The 20278-nt window shown below is 40.6% G+C and overlaps 1 protein-coding gene across 3 annotated transcripts in view; it reads left to right on the forward strand.

Moving 5' to 3' along the window:
• Positions 1-18161, forward strand: part of LOC102194044 (leucine-rich repeat-containing protein 16B-like) — a 33247-nt gene extending 15086 nt beyond the window's left edge. For 2 of the 3 annotated variants that reach the window (XM_005732269.1, XM_005732271.2), the window contains 23 exons: positions 419-500; positions 617-713; positions 943-997; positions 1593-1765; positions 1879-1947; positions 2373-2466; positions 3582-3680; positions 3766-3885; positions 3971-4084; positions 4162-4337; positions 4463-4550; positions 4637-4756; positions 8146-8212; positions 8542-8729; positions 9081-9160; positions 13301-13474; positions 14003-14201; positions 14283-15024; positions 15148-15254; positions 15388-15514; positions 16992-17063; positions 17210-17317; positions 17538-18161. In XM_005732269.1, coding sequence (XP_005732326.1) covers positions 419-500; positions 617-713; positions 943-997; positions 1593-1765; positions 1879-1947; positions 2373-2466; positions 3582-3680; positions 3766-3885; positions 3971-4084; positions 4162-4337; positions 4463-4550; positions 4637-4756; positions 8146-8212; positions 8542-8729; positions 9081-9160; positions 13301-13474; positions 14003-14201; positions 14283-15024; positions 15148-15254; positions 15388-15514; positions 16992-17063; positions 17210-17317; positions 17538-17578 — 3192 coding nt within the window. In that variant the 3' untranslated portion in view covers positions 17579-18161. The remainder of the gene's footprint in view (positions 1-418; positions 501-616; positions 714-942; positions 998-1592; positions 1766-1878; positions 1948-2372; positions 2467-3581; positions 3681-3765; positions 3886-3970; positions 4085-4161; positions 4338-4462; positions 4551-4636; positions 4757-8145; positions 8213-8541; positions 8730-9080; positions 9161-13300; positions 13475-14002; positions 14202-14282; positions 15025-15147; positions 15255-15387; positions 15515-16991; positions 17064-17209; positions 17318-17537) is intronic. The other variant, XM_005732270.1, reaches the window with a different exon arrangement.
• Positions 18162-20278: the final 2117 nt, after the last annotated feature.

A 20278-nucleotide genomic window follows, 5' to 3' on the forward strand; every position in this document is an offset into this window, starting at 1 on the left:
ACACAAATACCTCTAAATTATATTTATGTACTTGTAATTGTAGTTCTTTCCAACACTAAATACTGTAAGTGCAGAAGTGTCAGCTATATTATAATATGACTGTCAACTGCCAAAAATCTGTTATGCTTTTACTTATTTTACTAGATTTAAAGAGCTTACTAATGATAATCCTATATATTTTAAGTAAATCAAATAGCTAAACAGTACAGAGGATTGTGTACTGAAGCATAAAGGGTTTCCCCTCTCTTTGAGCTGAACTGCTGCAGATCACAAACAAAGCAAAGCTTGCAGGGACATAAATCCATAAATTTGCCCCACTGTGGAAAATGGAACAATTCCCCAAAGACAGAAGTTAAAATGACTCTGATTCATGGCTGTGCACATGTTAGTTTTCCCATCTGTCTCTATCTCTCTCCAGCTAAGGTCTGCAGGAGCTGCTGTAATCCAGGAACTCTTCCCTAGAGTCTCCTCCATCGCTACTCTCGATATCTCCGACAACGGTACAGTGGCACGCTGCAGAACATCCTACCATGACCTTGACTTTTTACCCTTGGGCAGCTGAGGTTGGAGTGGGCTGCTAATGTCGAGCTGTGTGTGTGTGTGTGTGTTTTGACAGGTCTCGACGCAGACTTACTCACAGTCCTGCCAGCCCTCTCTAGACACCCTTCCCTCAAACACCTTCATCTGGGCAAGAACTTCAACATCAAAAACAGGTGCTGTCAGTGCTCTCTGTCACGCTTTACTGCAGTTATTTATGGATATACCCTATGCGCATGACTGTGTGTGTATCTGAGCACAAACATGCTTGCACTGCATATGCCAGCTTGAATATACACATTTGTTCTTGTAGTTCTGTTTTCATAAGTGGCTGCCATTCCTCAGGCAGCAGGAGATGACTCGACCCAGCTCATCCTGCTTTGTTTCCGTGTTTGTCATCTGCAGGGTTCTGGATGAAGTGTTGCAGAAGCTAGTTCAACTCATCCAAGAAGAAGAATGTGTGAGTAACTAGAATAGATATACAAAAATTAAAGGGCAATGTGCTTTGATTGCAAACAGTAGAAATAGAAAAAGCATAAATCAGCTGCAGAGACATTAAAATTCATCATATTCTGCAAAGATAAACTTAATTGACTTTCAGTTAATTAAATTATTAAAATAATAAATAATGTTTTTTTCAGAAGACTGAATGATTACATATATTTGTTTGTGTCAAATTCAAAATGAGAATATGTTTTTGTACATTTTTTTTCCCCATATGTCAACTTTCTTTATACTGCTTTTAATTAAAAGTAGGGTTCTGCTTACAGTTAAAATACTGCTCAGATTCCTGGGCACATAATTTTTGCATCATGTTTCACTAGAGATGTGTCACTGTTTCATCAATTATTACTGTTCCTCTGTTAACATTGTGGGCGCAGTGTCTATATCACTACACATATTGTGAATAATTCATGCAAACAGCATGTAAAGTCAAGTCAAAGCACTATTTGCTAAATGTCACCTCCTGGCTTCTCGTGCTTCTTTTCTTTTTCCTGAACAGTCTTCTCCGCTTCGTTTATTAACTCACATGCTTGTAACCCCTCCCTCTATAGGCCCTTCAGTCTTTGTCCCTCTGCGACTCACGCCTGCGTTCTCGGGGCACCGTGCTAGTCAACGCCCTGGGTAGCAACACCTGCTTGAGAAAAGTGGATCTGAGCGGGAATAGCATGGAAGACATTGGAGCCAAGATGCTGAGCAAAGCCCTTCAAATCAACACAACACTCAGGTGAACGAAAGACTAAGTGCAAAGTTTTTTTTCCTGGGTTTCTGCAGTCTTTGCAGTGACTTGTGCTCTGTGTGGAAGTTTGTATTCTATGCAACTCTGACCTTGCCCTGCAGGAGTGTGACATGGGATCGCAACAACACCTCCGCAGCAGGATTTCTCGATGTGGCCCGAGCACTTGAACAGTAAGAGTGTTAAAAAATATATATTATCAACATCTATTCTGTATGTATGCCCACTGGACTCTAATCAATAAATAAGAGCATGTCTTACACATCTACTGCTAGAACTATTTTTAAGAAATGTTATTAAAGAATGTTTGAGAACATTTAACCATGTTGCTCAGCTGTACAAATTGTTGTTTTCCACTTTGCTATCTTAAGTGGTCCAGACTTGCCTTTAGGCAAAAGATGACATGGTTGCAAGGATCAAAGTATTACTCAGTCACTGAATGGCACAGGAAAAATATTTTAGGATGAGCTCTGTCCAGTGGGGATATTAACCCTAACTAACCCTGGACTCTGTAACCCACTTTATTTTCTCTTTTTAGTCTCTTACTGTCTCCCTTAATAACTTGTCCCTTCCCTCGTTTTCTGCTTTCTCCTCTCAGTAATTTCACCTTACAGTACATGCCTCTACCCCTAAGTGACATCAGCCAGGCGTACCGCAGCGCCCCTGAGAGGACAGAGCAGGCGTTGACCAAGGTTGGGACGGTTGGAGTAAAGCCACCAATAAAGTTATTACAGTACTACTTAAAACTGGGAAGATTAAAAAAAGCTTAATAGCTTCTTCATCAGTGGCCTGGGGACCGTTGGGGTAACTCAAAAACAGAGATAAAGAGCCCTACCTAACAACCCTAATCCCTAAAAGCTTTCAACCTACAGGAAACACTAGAGGGATTTAATTAAATTCTTCTAGTTCACAACAAAACACTTTGGTGTTGACTCTTCAAAATTAATTTCTGCCCTTTTTATAAATTCATCAAATGCTTTGAGGTCATAAATGAGCAGATGTTTATGACTGTAGACAAAGACATTATCCGAAGCAAATGAAAACAAATATGAGGTATTTGAATGAAAACTTTGCGTGCTCAAAGAAACGTGTTGTGCAAAAATTTGGACCTCTGGAGGAATCTGCGTAGTTTCGCACAAAACAGTGAAATTCATCAAGAGATGACGAGGTTTATCTAAAAGCTTCATATGTCTGAGATGAAGCTGTACTACAGGCTTATCGGGAAAGCAAGTTCATCTTAAGCCTAACTGTGAAAGAATGTTTTCTTCATGTTCTTAAAGTTCTGCAGCACTTAAGACTGAGTGCAAGCGCCTACCATGAAGAGCCTCTTTACATATTCTGTTTGCGGTGCTGACAAACAGACAGTGGTGAATAAATGTGCAATAATTTTGTTCATTTATTTTTCTGTTTACTTGTTTATGAATACATGAATGTAAACTCAAACAGCATCGGGAAAGTGGCATTTTAGGAGATTCATAAATTAGACTTAACAAGCAAATTCTAGTTATTACTGTAATTATTTCTCTCTTGAGGAAAGGAGAGGGACAAGGGCTTTGGATAAAGGCTGTGTTAATTTCTAAGAGCTTTAGGGAGCCACCTCTAAAGCTTTAACAAGGATTCTACAGTCATCTTAGTCTTAAGATGCTTTTGTTGCTTGTTGTAAAATGACAGCGCCCTCTACTTGGCTCTTTGCACTTTCTTCCTTCTGCTGAAATCTCCTTCTTGCATTGCCGCCTCTTATGTTCTGTTTGTGCTCTTCATGTTTTCATGGTGAGAGTATAATCGTGATAATCGTTTTGCCGCACAGATCCAGCGTGCTCTGGTGAGGAACAACCAGACTCAGCGCTTCTCTCAGAGACAGGCTTTGCGGCTCCATCAGGGCCTGGTCACCAGCACCGCCGAACAGGTAGGGCTCGTCAGCGTGCGCTCGCATCTGCGTCTGTTTGTGAGTGTTTGCACTTGTAACACTCCCCCGTCTGTCTGTTTCCAAGGTGATGGAGCGCCTCTGTGTGCGTGTCCAGCAGCAGGTGTGTTTATTACGGGGCGTCGGAGAGATGGAGGAGATTCAAGCTGCAAAACAAGTGCTAAAAGAGGCGAGGAACTCTCGCGCTGTGAGTGATGTGAAATGTGCAAGCGTAGTATTTGCATTGTTGTCACACTGAATATGAATGAATCCTTTCTCTGTGGTGCTCCAAGCTCTACCCTTCACTGTGTGAGCTCGCTCATGTGCTGTCTGTGGATGGGCCGGTGCGGCAGAGACTCGACTCCTTGGCTGGCGAACTTGCCAAAGCTGCTGACAAGGAGCTGCAGGTACATCTAGCAGCCTCTTTTTTTGACACTGATATGTAACAGATGACAGAGTCACCGATCGCTGGCATCCATTGCAGGTGATTGTCGACTCCATGGTGTCTCTGTGCCGCGAGCTCTGCCCTCTATCTTCTTCTGCAGCAGAGAGATTAAGCCCACCCCTCTCATCTGTCTCTGAGCGTGTGTCCATCCCTCGCTCTGCCATTCGCACTGCCCTTATGGAAAGAGCAGCACAGGACATTCACAGAGCCTTGGAGTAAGTGAGACGCTGAAGCAGCAACAATAAGTCTGAATTTGATAAGAAGAATATTGATTTGCTCTCACTTTTACCAAGCTTCTTCCCGTCAGTCTCTCCCTTTCCTCTAACCCAATCTTCTGCAGAGAAGTAAAGCTGTCAGTGGTTTCCTATCTCACCAACTCCATCGTGGACCAGATCCTTCAGGAGCTCTATGCCACCCATAAGAACCTGGTAAACACAAAGCATTTACTGTGAAACTGTAAAGGATACACAGGTTTTGTTTGGAGCAAAAGTTTTAGGAGTGCTGTCTTTCTCAGACTCGGCAGGTCTCTCATCTTAAATGCTGGGAGGGGACGTGTGAAGATGGGACAGGCTGGAGGTTTAACAGGCACAGGGACTCTCTGGACATCACAGATGAAGAGCTCAGCACCAGCATAGTGAGTGAACTTACGTGTGTCTTGGGACCCATATACGAGAAATATTCAATTAAATATTTAAAGTGAATTCAGTTTTATTGATATAATGCTAAATCGCAAAAACAGCCAAGAAGCAAAACCCCAACAGTCAAACAACCCCCTGTAAGAAAGCACTTGGCAATAGTGGGAAGGAAAAACTCCCTTTTAACAGGAACAAAACCTCCAGCAGAACCAGGCTCAGGGAGTGGGAGCCATCTGCCGCCACCAGTTGGAGGGTGAAGGGAGTACACCTCACAAATTGGGAATTTGTGATTTTCTACATCATGCCTTCAATTGTGGTCGCTACCACAATCGCTATCAAATTTTCCAGAAAATTCAGCCTCCCAGAATTTTTTGTTGAACTTCAGCTACACTTTTGAAATTGCATATTCCTGAAGTCATAGCAGAGCGTTACCCAGGGTTCATGTGCTCCGATGTTAAATGAGCGGTTGCGAGAGGCGCAGAGTTTAATTTTTCAATTTTTTTGTTTACTTTAAATCCTTCAATTTTTGTAACTATTTATCCAATTCAGGCTGGGCTGGAGCCGGTGGGCCAGTCTAGTCACCAGTCCATCACAGGGCCAACACAGACAGACGGATAAACAACCACACTCAGGGCCAGTTTCAAATTTTCAAATTGCCATTTAACCTAACACCAATGTCTTTGAACTAAGGGAGGAAGTCACAGTACCTTGAGGAAGCATCCAAGCTCCAGAACACATAGAAAGACCCGTTTGAACCAGGTGGTTGAGACTGAAACCCTCTAATTGTAAAGCAGTAACAGTAAACACTGCACCAACATGCCATCGAAATGAAATGAGATAAGGATGCCGTTAGTAAATATGAAATGATAACTAATGTAAATGTTTACAGGAAATGTTTGACTTTTTTTTAGTATGCCCAATTTTATCAACACAAATGGGCTGAGGGGGCTTTATTACCTGCAGCCCTCTCCGTGTGATCTTTTCTTGCTATCAAACAAAATCATTTCAGAGATTTAAATTAATTTTATCCCATCTAACATTACCTCTTAGCAATCTTTAGCAAATTGAAAAAGCCCAGGAAGTACCCCCCCCCACCTTGCCTTCAGCATTTATTTTGCCTCTGAGCAGCTAGCTGTAGAAACTGAATTCCTGGAGTTATGATAAAGTATCATGACTCTCATGAAGACCCTGAAGTAGTGTGATTTCACATATATTAGTCTAATATTTCAAACCGTTTTCAATTTGTGTCTGACATGGAAAGGAGAATTGTTTCTCAGTTTTGTATTTTGTTGCATAATCGCAATATTTCATGTTTGTCATTGCAATCATATATGCATCAGCGAGTGTGCTGATTAAATTAGGTTTACGATCCCCTGCTTGTTTATCCCGTTATTAAACTTGAGCACTACAGCTAGGGCAAAAACAGTGTTTCAGTAGTGACAAAACTTGCAGGAATGAGGACTTTTTCCTCCGGGTTTTGACATTTGAAACATTAAGCTGACTTTCCTGACAGGAACACTACAGTTAAAGGTCAGAAATATTGAAAGGCTCCCACTCCTTCACTGGAGACGCTTTAACAATACTTGAATTGATGATGTATAGTCAGTACAATTGTGTTTTGGCCTTTAGAAGCTTCTACTGATTGTAGTGATTGAAGCACGATATTGAATGTCCATGTTTCAAAAGGCCAATAATTGCTACCCTGAAAGCCTGACTGGCATTAAACAGAAATCAAGTTATTGTTAGATACAATAGACAATGGACAATGAAGAAAAAGCAGGCTTTTTATAGATGAATATTTAAGTTTGTGGCTCTCCGTGATGTTGATGCACAAAATTCTGAAGTTATTAAAATATTCTTATCTTCTTATGGAGCAGCTACACCTCCTTCCCTTTCCCAGTTTTAAAATGAGTTCTCCGCTGTGTGCTATATCTACATTTGCTCATTAACAGTAAATTAGAGCTTTTGTCTGTCTATTAGTTGCAGAATTCTTCTTATCATCTCTTCAAATGAGAAAACTAAACCTGAAACCAAATATTATCTGAATGTTACCAATATGGCTGAAATGCCAGGAGGCCGAATAAACCTGAAAAAAGGAAGAAAAAGGAAATTTCTGCTGACGCACTAAATCAATAGCTCAGTATCTACAACACAGCTGGTAAAACTGCAGGAGTAAAACCGTCCCCCTGACATTATCTCAAGAATCTACTTTAAGTACGGGACTTTATACATCACAGTCTGCTCAATCATTACCTGCAAGGAATTTGAAACACTGCTATTTCATTGAGTAATACAGCTAGTGAAGATTGTTGTATTGCAAAAATGAAACCAAATACCTTGCTGTCTCAACTAATACATCATGGACATTGTAGGCTTCAGTACTTTGGTGTCTCAGCTTTTTAATGAAATGCATTTGATCAAGCTTCATTTCAAATATTTTACGCAATCACAGTCCGGGTCAATATTCTTGAGGGAAGTAAACGGTCTTTGCATTGTCTGCTCTTGTGCCTGATTTTGGTGACAGTAACAGTAATTGCTAACATTACCTGTGGAGATCCTCAAGGATCCGTCCTGGGTCTTTCTGTTATATTTAAAATGTAATTAATTATATTTACGTCTAATTTTGCACTCATAACCTAAGATTCATTTACCTTGATGGGCTATTGATAATATTAGCAGTCTTGTGAAGCTGGTGTCTAAATGATGGTACAGTTATATTGCAGATATATAAACCAAATGTTTGAGTTGGCTGAAATTTTCACCCCCTTATTGTGCTACTTTCTATTTCAGTCTGGACCAAATTGATGAGACTGGCTGTGTCATCCCTAGAGCAGCACCTCTATCAAGGCCAGAAACACTTAGCCAGCTGTTTTGTTTCTTCCCATAATCTCTCTGCAGTAATTTATTTTCAATTGGATCTTTAACTTAAAACTTTGGGTTTCCTCAGTCTGTTTTTCTTACCTTACTCTAACATGCCTCATGGCTCCATACACCAACTCCGCAGTTATGTGACGTATGCACAACAGCACTTCTGCTGATTTGTGGTTGCCACATTTTCTCTACACACAATAAAGTCAGTCTTTTTTCATTGGGCCTACATTATACATATAAGGCCACTCAACTAGAGAAAGGCTTCACTGGGAACATTTTTGCTCTTTCTACATGTGAAATCCATAAGCTTTTGCTGGATTTTAAACAGCATCATGATCAATATGTCTAAAATTTGCACCTTGATTTGACAAGTCTTCATTGGCAAAAGCGGTGATTGCCCTAAAGGTCGTCTTGTACAATATTTCCGTTGACCTGTTTTCCTGTTTGCATGCGTGTCTCGTTCTAATTCCTTCCCTCAGCATCTCAGCAACTTTTACTTTTTCTTTTTTTCTCCCAGGACACAATAGCCATTAAGAAGCACAGCTCTAGAACAAGACGAATACGACCTGTCTCCACCAGGCTGAGTGAGTACTGCTGTATAGCCTATTATCCTCTCTCTTCAGTCAGCTCTGACCCCTTCCTTGTCTCTCCCGAAGCTCCATTAGCGTTTTCTGTAGTCGGTTTTCCCCTCTTTTCCATCTCTTCTTCTCAGAAGTCTGTTAATGGCTGTTATAATCTAGCCTGAGCCAAGTCTGAGTCACTATATGTCAGAGCAGTTACTGATTGTTTTGAATATGATGACTTTGAAGCAGAAATGATGGCTCCCTGTAATCTCCCCACTCTTTGACAGTTCCTTCTCAGTTTCTTGTCCTCACATCCTCTCTATCCCTTTGTTGCTCCTCGCTGCCATCAGGCCTGTGTGATGACTCCAGCTCCTCTCCACCCCCTTCCGTGCCATCATACTCGTCACCGCTATCCCGTTCGGCATCCTGGGAGGGTCTGTCAGAGCTGCCTACGCAGGGTCTGCCCCTTCATCACGTAACGCGAGTTCGTCCAAGGCCTCCGCGGAGACACAAGGGAGGGCACATCCCGTCTGAGAGAGTAAAGCTGGCCTGATCTTGGCACTGTTTGACACATATTAAAATGTTAAATAATCTGCAGCTGCACCCAATAATTCAGTATACATCACCTTTACGCAAATCTCCAACCATTTATCTATATATCTATGCATAATTCTCCCATTTCCCAAAATATGTGCCTGCTGGCGATGACTGCTATCTTTGCAGAAGTAATCTATTCAAATTGGGTGCCTGCAACTGGATTATGTCATCTCAGTAAAGGCATTGTAATCCATTTGTTTTATTGCAAATACATAACATTCACAAATGAAACCCACTAAACTGACCTCTCTAAAAAGATTTTAAGTGTGTGTTTGTGTCTGTGTGTGCACAGCACTGCAGTGAAAATGGTGGGATAAGCCCTCTGGATGATGGACTCCCTGATTTCTACACGAAAAGAGTGCTCCCTGATAGGTAAGAGTTTGTTTTATATTTGCACTTTGACAGTACTTACACTCTGTTAGCAACCTGTCAGCTGTAATTCTCTCCTGACCTTACAAAACATTCCCTGAATATTGCATTTCAAAACTGCATCTCACATTTACTTAAAATTGCTGTTGTTTCCCAAAGAGCTCCTACTTTTCCCACCAGTCATAATTTTCCGTTATTTTGCTGCACTGCGAAAATCAGCAGACTTCACGACTGCTGGAGCAGGGTAATCCATCACAGTGAACTTATTGTCACCCTTAGATTATTGTTGCATAGTTATGCAGGTGTTTAATAAGCTGTCTAAGAGTTGGTTGGTTTACCGTGAATACAAGAAGACATGTTTACTGCTTTTGGGCTTCTTTATAATTTGAATACATGGGGTTGTGAATAAATTTTTTGTTTTGGTTTTGTGGGATTTTTTTGCAGTCATCACTCTGTGTTGTCAGACTGCCTTTGAATGCGCTAACAGCAAAAAGAGTCCATTTTTATTTCTAGACATCTTTGCAATGTCTTGAAAAGATGAATTTTAACTTACTTTTTCAACCAAATTTAGACATACAGGGATTTGTTTTTAAGGCCATGACTACCTGACAAGATTTAGCCCAGAAAACAATGTTAGTGGTCATTCAGTGCTTGGTGGGTACAGTCGGAAGAAGATTGTTTGTCAGTCTGCAGTAAGATATATTTAGCAGGTTTTGTTTTGGGACAAATCCCCACCCTTCTGTCCACATATTTGGAAAGCATAAGGCAGGGAAAAAATAGCTAGCTTTCACTTGCATACTGGTGAGCAGCATCAAGACCTTAGCAGAGAACAGAGTAGGCATGAATGACAAAGGGCATCATATGCATTAAGGCAGACACAGAATGCAAAGAAGGAACTGTGGTGGCTTGCAAGGTGGCTTGCAGGTGTGCAGTAAGAATGTGCAAGAAAAAACTCTTTAAAGACGGTGTCTTTTTGTGATTTGCAAACTGGATATTTACAAAGATGAGGATCAGCTGAACCATCAGCCGATACTCCAGGCTGAATTTACCCGAGCTCAGCTAATGCTCTGTTCAGTTTGTGTAAATAGTTATCATAACTTGGTAAAAGGAAAATGGGTACATGGGTTGAAGCAATTTTAAAATGTATGTGTGCAATACACATCCATGGATTGCATTAGGGGAATTACAAAATAAGTAACTCCAAGAGAATTTTTCATCAATCGATATAATGATTTCCATCCGATTATGCAACAAAGAGGGAAACTGTCTCAGTAGCAAGCCAAGAAAAGAAGATAACAAAAGACACAATATGAATAGACAAATTATTGTATTGCACTGAAAGCCAGGCACTCTGAAAAATGTGTCTTTTGTAGAATAAAATAGATATTTGTAGCTAAAATCAAACTGCTTATCTTGCTAAGATGCTGAGCTGTCGATTCATTTCATTTCAATTCATTTTAGTTAAACACATAGATAATGACTTGAAAGTGAAGTTTCCTGTTTTGCGTTTCCTTCTTTTCTGTCTGTGTATATGGTGCTCCTGGTAATCATGGCCAAAGCTTAAAATAATGAGGTCAGTGTATGTATAAGTACAACTAATCCCTATAAGCAAAAGGCTCAGGCTTCAAACTACTCTAACAGCGTTTTTCTACTCTTGGCTCTGTATGGCAGAGAGAAGGGATATCCTAAATATGGTAATCCCAGGCATACATCTCCTACCACCCACTGTTTAGATGGGCTTTTTTTTATAAGGGACAACCAATCAGAAGAAAGTTTCCTTAAGGGAAGGATGAAGAAAGCTCAAAAAGCTTGTTTCAGAGGATGAGCTGAGGGGTGCACCAAGGCCTGTTATAAGATGAAAGACATCGTTTCAAAATCATGCAAAACTATTTTAGTAATGTCCAAGAATAAATATATAGAGGAAATGAGCATAGTGGGTTCCCTTTAATTCGTTGAAAACAATCTCGGGCACCACTTGTAATATCTCAAGATAAATAGGTTTAGTATTTGTTCGGTAACGTTAGCTGGTTATTTTCCTTATAAACAACAGTAGTCATACTGTGAAAGCCTTTTGGAAATGGTATTTTATTCTTAATTATGCCTTTTGAAAAGCTGCCTTTGTATGTGGTTACATTTTTTTGATGCACTGTGTTGAGTGTGTTTCTCCGACTTGATTATATATTTAAACATCAGAATAAAAAGAATTTTTAAAACAGATACCTTCAAAGGGTTGAAAGGTTTTCTACTTACTCAGGAGGGGTTTCTGCATCTCTGTTACTTTATCTCTTTTTCTTTTTTCTTTTTTTTTGCAGGCTATGTTTTTGATTATTATTCCTAATTAGTAAATGTGATATTTTTAAACATTTCATTATGTTAGTTTGCAGAAATGTATCTTGGTTAACAATCTTAGTTCACTAATCCTTCAGTCAAAATGTCTGCAGTTTAACTGACCTGGCTTCAGAAGAAAACCCTGCATTTCAAGACATAAGATCAATGATTCTTCCTCCTTTGTTGTGAACCCTGCTGAGTTCTGACAGCGTGTGTGTTCACACCTTTACTGAGCTGTTATTTTAATTGGCTTATGCTTCATGATTTTCATAAACCAACAAGACTGTTTCTGTGGCCAGTGTGTTGTCTGTCTTTGATGCAATCTCACGGCGAGGTTTGGCTCGCTCCTTATGTCCCGCTGTCTGCTCGAACATTCAGAGGCAGATCGTGCAAATTCCGGCAACCCTCATCTCTTCTTAATTAAATCATTAACTTTGTGATGATTAGTGGAGCTGGACTGTTTAGAGTTTGTGATTTGGTAGTAAGATGATCGGTCAGTTGGTGGTTGCATGTTGATGATCAAAGTAGTCGTTAAGGTACCTCACAGAGATCTCCAGGAGGTACTTTGTGACCTAACGTCAGATCTGGTTTGGTGGTTTTGTTCAATGTGTAATCAGTTGCTACAGTGTTACAAAAATAAAGACAAAGACACAGAGCATGCAGTTCAGCTTCTACATTGCATCTCATATCAGATACTGCAACAAATACTGAAAATATCTCTGCATAACTTTATTCCAGTCCTTTTAGTCCACATGTTTTCACCTCTTTTTCACAGTTACTAAGAACAAGAATGCATTTTTGCAGTAGGTGTTCTACAATTTCACATGTATTTGATCCTCGTCCTCTCCTATTTAAATGGTGCGCAGTCATGCTTGCATCAAAAATCATAGAGTAAAGTTAATAACTTATAGTGACTTTTTTCCAAGACGGCTCTCGGGGACATAAAATCCACCGCACCACAGCATGCCAGCTATCAGTGTTCAGCGTAAAGTTGCTGCCTGAGGCTGTCACAGGTCACTAAACTTTATATTTCCACACAAATGATCAAAATAGATACACAAACTCATACAAATGCAGTGCATAGATCAAAACTTTAGTCTTTCCACTCCACGTTATTGTTCCCTTATGTTTCCTGGTTCAGCTGTTAATTGGATCTTTGATAGCAATGAAGCAATGAAGACACTCCTTTTATCTTCCCGATTGTATCTGGGGAGCAGGCACAGGTCTCTCTCCCTAGTCCCCACTCTGCTCAAATGCTCTAGATGTCAATACTTTCACCTGAAGTGTACTGCAGCTCTGTTAGTGTGTCCCCTTGTCCAGCTTTATAAATCTGAAACATTACTCGCTTCTCTGAGGTGACAACAAATTCCTGAGGCTGCTAAAAAATTAACGGTTAACTCTCAATTTATTTTTATCCATTTTGTTAACACAAAAGTGGCCACGCATTGCCTCAAATGCAAAACCGTCATTTTAAGATGTGGAGATGCAGGTTTCATTTTGGTGAAGCTGAATTCATAAACAGCATCCAGAGCTTATCAGAATCATGTCGCTCCTTTCCACGCGGAAGCTCGTGAGGCGAAGTCGGTGCTTTTAAAATGATTACTTTTGTAATATAAAAAGTGAACTTTGGATAAATCACTGTATACCACGAGATGTAGCTTAGCAACACACAAAACGCAGCAGCCGATGAGACAGCCAGGATGGCTGTGATGAATTCAGTGATATCCTGATGGAGGTGACTCATCTGTAGACACCAAACATGAATGTGCTGGAATGAACCATGTGTGTTTCATCGATCTCTCTCACCTCTTGCAGTCAGCTCTCGTCGCTGCACAAAGCGCACTCTCTGAGGAGGAAGAAGAGGAGAAACATGCTGGCCATCTTTGGTTTCCGTAAAAGCCGCAACCAAACTCTGTCCCATCCGGGGCCCGAGTCAGAAGCTGAGGTTTATGGAGATGGGAGTCACACTGTTGCTACAGCACCCACGGGGTTAGTCTATTTGCACGCACACACATGCATGAGGATTCTTCTCAAGAAAGATTTGGCCTTGAACTCACAGATGGAAATACAAAACGTCAACTAGGAGTTTATCTTTCCATATTCAACGCTACATCTTCACATCTTTTGCTTAGTATCTTGATTCTTGTGAGGACACTCCACAGCACTGAACCCTATGAATAGTTCAACAAATATCTCTCTTAATCTTCCTTATTTCTTTGTTGATATAAGAAATGGCTGATAGCTGCCAAAGCGCAGGCAGGCTGATACCAGAGTGTGTACACAGATGTAGATGGCAGCCGGTGTCTCCGATTCTGGATCCAACAGTCAGCCGAGTGATTAGAAATGAACACGCTGCATGTCAAATACAGATTACAATGGTATTATATCTGATTTTCGCCAGAAAATTGATACTTTCTAAACGCCCTGTTCTAAAAATTTGTTACATTTTTGTGTATTTTGAATATGTGGGATAAATTAGGAGAAATTGTGGACATTTTTTCATCTTCCAACTTTTAGGACAGCAATGGAGAATGTATACACTCTCCTCCAGCCTCCAAGGTCTACTGCTAGAGCTGGATCTCCCAGCGAGGCGGCTGATGGGAAAATGAATGACCTCCAAGGGAAAAGTACTATCGTTCTGAGTCCACCACCAGTGCCAGGCATCCCTCACACATGTGTGGGTGGAAGCAAACACCCATTTTATTCTCCAAGAGAGGTAGGGCCAGTGTAATCCACTATTGTTATTAACTGAAAGTTTGTAACGCGTCCGTAACCTCTTCTTGTTTTGTTTTGACAGAAATCTGAAGTGGATGCTGTGTTTGAACAGCCGGAGGATACAGACAAGTACTGGGCGGACGACAAACAGAGGACGGCAGAGGTGCTGCAAGCAGACAAGCAGTGGATGATAGCAGCAAGGCATGGCGATGTAGACAGACAGTGGTTTGACGACAGGCTGCAAGACAGAGATGCGAGAACGACCGACAGACAAACAGACAGGTACTGGACTGAGAGCAGGCATCCAGACAGGCACATGGACAGACAGTGGACTGTAGACAGACACACTCAGAGGCAGATTGACAGAAAAATTGAAAGACAGTGGATGGGCGGCAGACAGATAGAAAGGTCATGGTCGGAGAACAAGCCAGCAGACATGCAAGTGGACAATCAGTGGAATGAGAGCAGACATCAGGGAAGAAAGACAGACAGACAGGTCCAAGCACTTCAACTAGCTCAAAGGCCACTCCCTCCATACCCATCGGACAGGACGCCATCTCCAAAACATGAAACAGATCCTCTGAAAAGCATAGAGGCTTCAGCCATAGAGTGGCATCCGCAGGACACGCAGGGAGACAGACATGCGTGTCCTGATGCAGGTGGAGTTTTCTCAGAAGGCTGGAAGATGAGCGGAGGTGGAGGAGGAGGTGGCTTTTCTGTCAGTCGAGCGACATCAAAACCTGACCCCCCGCCACAAAGCAGCAAACCCAATCTGTCCAAGCTGAGGCAGAGGCATCGACTCGAGAGCTCAGACGCTCTGCCAGGTAATACACAGGTCAACCGTGTTCATTTGCTGCAGGTCAAAAAGCTTGTTTTAGCTTGCAAAGAGTTTTTGCCGCAGTCTTTGCCGCAAGTCTACATGCCACTCACTTCTCTTTTATCTATAGCTACAGAGGAGGAGGAAGATATAGAGAAGGACCCTGGAAATATGGAGAAGAAAGAGAAGGAAAAGAGACGAGATTCTGAAGGTCACCCTCCCCCGATTCCTGAAAAGGTATGAAATTTAAAGCCACACACAAGTCGGTTTGTTCTGTTTGCTCAGTTGTTTTTAGTGTATATTTAAACCAAATGTGTTCATTGATGATGTTGTCTCTGTGTTTGTTCACATGTGCTGTACTCATGCCTAGCCAAAGACCTCCTCGTTTGTGACTTTTCCAAAAGAATCAGCCAATGAAAGGAACTTACCTCCTCCTCCCGTCCCACCTCCTGTTGATAAGCCAATACATGGGTTGCCAGACAGAGCTGCAAGCCAAGGTACCTGGGCTAAAAACAATTAGCAGACATGCTTTTTTAATGTACTCAAACAATTTATTTCTACTTTTCTGAAGCAACAACCACTAGCCTGCTGATTTAGCGAATTAACAGCATTTAGACTTGCCACCGCAATGACCTGCTTTAAGCCACAATCCAGTCAGTGAGTGATGTGTTTCAGGGTAGAATTCTTGGCATTGATCGTGAAGTCTTCAGAACTCTGCAGAAGGCATGAAACAAAATCTTTCAAAGATTTTACTTCATTTGGTGAGGGTTGTTGCTTGATGGTGGTCCATGATTGATATCATAATCAACAAACCATCAGAGAGCCCTTGTGCTCTGTAGATGAATACATTGTCATCATGGAAGAGAAAACTCCCATCAGGGCAGAAATGTTTCATTGCAGGATAAAATTCATTAATCAGAACAACTTTGCATTGATTGTCGACGATTTTTCGCTCTAAGGGGACAAGTGGGCTCAAATCATGCCAACAAAGTGTTCGACTTCTGGGTCCAGTGGCCCGAGCTTTTCCTAGAATTTGTCACCTTATAAGCAGAGCCATAGGACTGCAAAGGTTTGTCAAGGACCACAAAGGAAATGAAGAAGAAAAAGAGATATAACTAGGTTGTGTGCAGATATCCTTTAACTGAATATTTTAATTGACAAAAATGTTACTGATTGAACTTTTTAACAGGAATGTAAAATTTGATAGATTTGAATTGATTAGAACACTGATGGTGGCTCTAACCTAACATTAAATGCTGTAATCTTGTCTGTTTTCTTTATATAAATTATCCTTTGTAGAATCCTCTATCAAGGCATCAAAGTAACTGTGTGGCCACTACAGGGTCACATTTGCAGCTACTCCTATGTGCAGACACATTGCACGATTTCCTCTTGGTGAAGTGTGTTTGCAGGATCAGAAAGTCCCACATTCAGGGACTTTGGGTGATTTCTGATCCTTTCCCCTGGAGAATTGTTCCCCCGACTATAAAACTCTGGCTGAAATGATGCTGGTAATTCCAGTCTCCAGTGTAGCAGCAGAAGCAGAGTCTAGCCTTTAGAATAATAAGACGAAAGCCTCTGCGATAAACTCCCTTGGCGTATTTGATTACGCCAAAAGCAGTCCCCCACCTTAGGTCCACTTAGTTAATACTTGCCTGCTTAGCCAAATTGACTGTTTTACTGGCCCTGCTTTAACAGCAGAAAAAGATTCAGTTATTTTTTGTTTCGTGTTGACATGAGAAGTGACCACAGAGCCTGTTTGCTTTTCTGCATTCATATGCATACCCTTTTCTGTGTATTAGTTCACGTGATCGAGTGTTCTTTTAAAACAAATGTAACAATATTAAATGTCTCATTTAAAAAACATGAAAATGGCAGGAGCAATAACATCACGGCAGAGTTATTCTGTCCCTTGTCCGTCCAAAACAAAATTTAAAGATATCTCCTGTTGTGTGTCAATCACATGTTGTTCAGGCGACGAAGGACTCAGGCCTCAAGCACCAGTGAAGCCACAGAGGAACAGAAAAGCAATGTCCTGTGATGCAGGTATAATCGCATTATGAGCTGCAGCTATTCACCTTAGAATGTTATACGCACACTTTTGTGAATGAAACACGTTTTGTTGATCTCTGTTTGCGTGAAGCGTCTCTATCTAACTGTTAATTTGTGTCTTCTGTCCTCGCTGAACTCAGGCACTGACAGGGAAAGCCCTAATAACGTTGAGAAGCCCCCAAATCGCAAACCCCCCGTGAAAAAACCTAGACTACCCCAAAACAGAAATAAGTCCCTGGACTTGTCTGGTACATGTTTCTCTGTTTTTATTTATGTGTGTTTGTGTGTGTGGGTGGGCGACCAGCTGTAATCAGTTACTATGTGTGTGTTACCATAATGTGGAAGTATAATTACTGTCTATAAAGCATTAAACACAATTATAATACAGTGGAAAATTAGGTAATGTATCTGTAGCTCTCAGCTGAACGGTACTGATTATCTATTTAATGATCCTGTTCCACCGTACAGACAGCTTCAACTCAGCACCTGGGGAAAGCGAGCTGTTGTGATACCTGAGAACTTCACCTGCCGCTGTCGAGCCAGAGTTGTCATCCAGCGAGGTCAAAGAGCGAAGAGGAGGGAAAAGTCCTAACATCAGAGCAGGACATCATAAAACACTGTTCACTCGCTTCGGTTCAAACGCTTTCCTCTCGTCACTTTCCTCCCTCTTCACCCTGAGTTTCTTGTCTTTGCTTTTCTCTCACGTGAAGCTCTTTTTGTGGCTACAGTATTTTAAAAGTATTTGCTACTTTAGAAAAACCCATGAGATCATTGTCGTGTGTGTGTCGGTGGACAGCCGGCTGAGTGCTTGAGCGTCGTGGCTTCGCTAGGCAGAAGAATACAAATGTCTTTATTAGAATGTGGTTTCTTAAATCTGCAATGCATTTTTGACCGCTGATACAGTTGATTGCCTTGGTTGACACTTGAAAATGAGTTGCTTCTTATCAAATGAAACTTGATGATTTATATCTAGTTTTTCTTTCAGGAACTGAAAGTTAATATATTTTATAGAAAAAAAAAGAAATATTATGTTTGAGCACCGTCACTGTATGAATAAAAGCCTAATGAAAAACAAAAAGTAGGATGTGTTTATTGCCTGTGCAAATCCATTCAATCATATTCATAGTTTGTAGTTTATATAAACAGTGGATTAAATCCCAATTTGTATGTGAAAGGCTGTGTTTGTGTTATATGTATAGTTCCTTTGGGCTGGTTTGACCTCCTGATGGACCTGGGAACAAAAAAAACAAACATATTCCTACACACACAAAACAACAACAAAATTGTTGATCAGATGTTTTTTATGTAAAGTTAAGTAATACTTCATAACAGATAGATTTAAATAATGTCTTTTTATAGTAAAAATTCACTGGTCCTAGTTCCTAACATGTAAATACTTACTGGTTTGCTCACTTTTCTGAGTGTTAACTCGGCGTCTTTTGAGTCTATTAAATTGGCAGATATAATACTGTGTATGTGATGAGTTATTATCTTGTAAAAACAAGTTAGGATTTTATAAAACAACTCATACATACGAGATTAAAAAAAATATTAACACATGGTTGGTTTTTGTCAGACAGAAATTTGACAAAATTCTAACATTTTTTGTTCATATAGATTTTTTATGACATTTTATACAACAGTCTTAATTAGACTTAAACTGACTTTTTAATTTGGATTGATAATGATAAATAATAGTGCACTTCAATAATATAACTCAATTACTGTTTTTTTTTACAGTTCACTGTCAGTTTGCACACCTTTTTCATTTTGATTTTTAGCGTTCATTTTAGACTTGATTTTTTTTTGTCACTCATTTTCAGCCCACAAGAAGTGCACTGAAAGTCAGTGGCATGATGTTTTATGGAGTGATCGATCTAAATTTGGAAAGTCTGTCTCAATTTGTACCGAGGAGATCAAGAAAGAGCTATAACAGTGAGCGCCTACACCCATTTGTAAAACACAGTGGAGGCTCTGTCATGGTTTGGGATTGCAGCCAGTGGTGTTGCGGATCTTGTCAAATTTGATGGAATTACGAAAACAGAAAAGTACCATCAGATTTGATCCACTGTGCAATGCTATCTGATTGACAACAGCTTCATTTTTCACCAACCAAACTACCAATGCAGTTAAAGCATAACTAGACAGAAAATGACACAACAGGACAGTGCCGGTCGTGAACTGGCCCAGAAAGCTTGTCTAAAACAATTTAAGTTGTGTGAATATCCTTTCAGGTAACAAGAAAAACAGTTTGAGATTAATGTCTTGAATATTAGATTAAAAGGCAACCAAACTTCTTTCTATTTAACTCCTAATAAGGTTAACAGCTTGGAGGTGGTCATGAAAGTTGCTGACTAATCCTGCCATTATATGTGTCACTAAGGTCACATGATCAAGGTGTAACTGGGATTTGAAACACCTGGAAAGGGATCTCAAGATTTATGGCTGATGCTTGGTATCGTAGTCCACCTCTAACGATGGATATAAATGAACCCTTCTCCTCTCATAAAGCAGCTGTCTTCTTTGTCCAAACTGTGGATATATATGTTTTTAAAAACTCCTTTAAGTGTTGTCCTGGTGAGCTGGATCTCCTGTGTTGCACCTTGTGTTGGTGGAGTGCTTGAATTGTTTGTTTGTTCATGGGAGAGCCTATATACCAAACACCCACATCACAGACGCATGGTTCAAAAGAGCTTTTGGAAGATTAGAGGTGAAACATCTTAAAGAACCTAAAAAGAGAAGTTCATTTGCCTTCAATTCAAGTGTTTTAGTCTACCATAACATGAACCTACACAGATAACTCAGGATTTCATCATATATATATGTTTGTGGCTGCTGGATGTGTAATTAGGCAGCTTTTTCCAAAAGTCAACTTTAAGACAATAATATCATTTTGGATTTGTTTTTGCTGCCCCCATGTGACCAAAATGTCAAAGAAAAATATGAAAAGAAATGAAGCCATCGTAGGAGGGCAGCTCCTCTGATGAAATTGTGTCAAGGCTTAAACCATGCACACGGAAACCAATTAGCAGAGACCGTGAATGGCAATTCAGTGACTTACAGTGATGACAGGCAAACTGGCCATGACAGACTTAAACTCATTTCAACTTTGAGATAAGCAGCTGAGGTGAAAACAGAATACCACTGACTGACAGAGGATGCTGTAGGAAACTTACAGCTGGAGCATCTCTGTCATAGTGACCAGCTAT

This window comes from Pundamilia nyererei, unplaced genomic scaffold, assembly GCF_000239375.1.
Source record: "Pundamilia nyererei isolate P.nyererei 1_Seehausen unplaced genomic scaffold, PunNye1.0 scaffold00046, whole genome shotgun sequence".
Lineage (NCBI taxonomy): Eukaryota > Metazoa > Chordata > Actinopteri > Cichliformes > Cichlidae > Pundamilia > Pundamilia nyererei.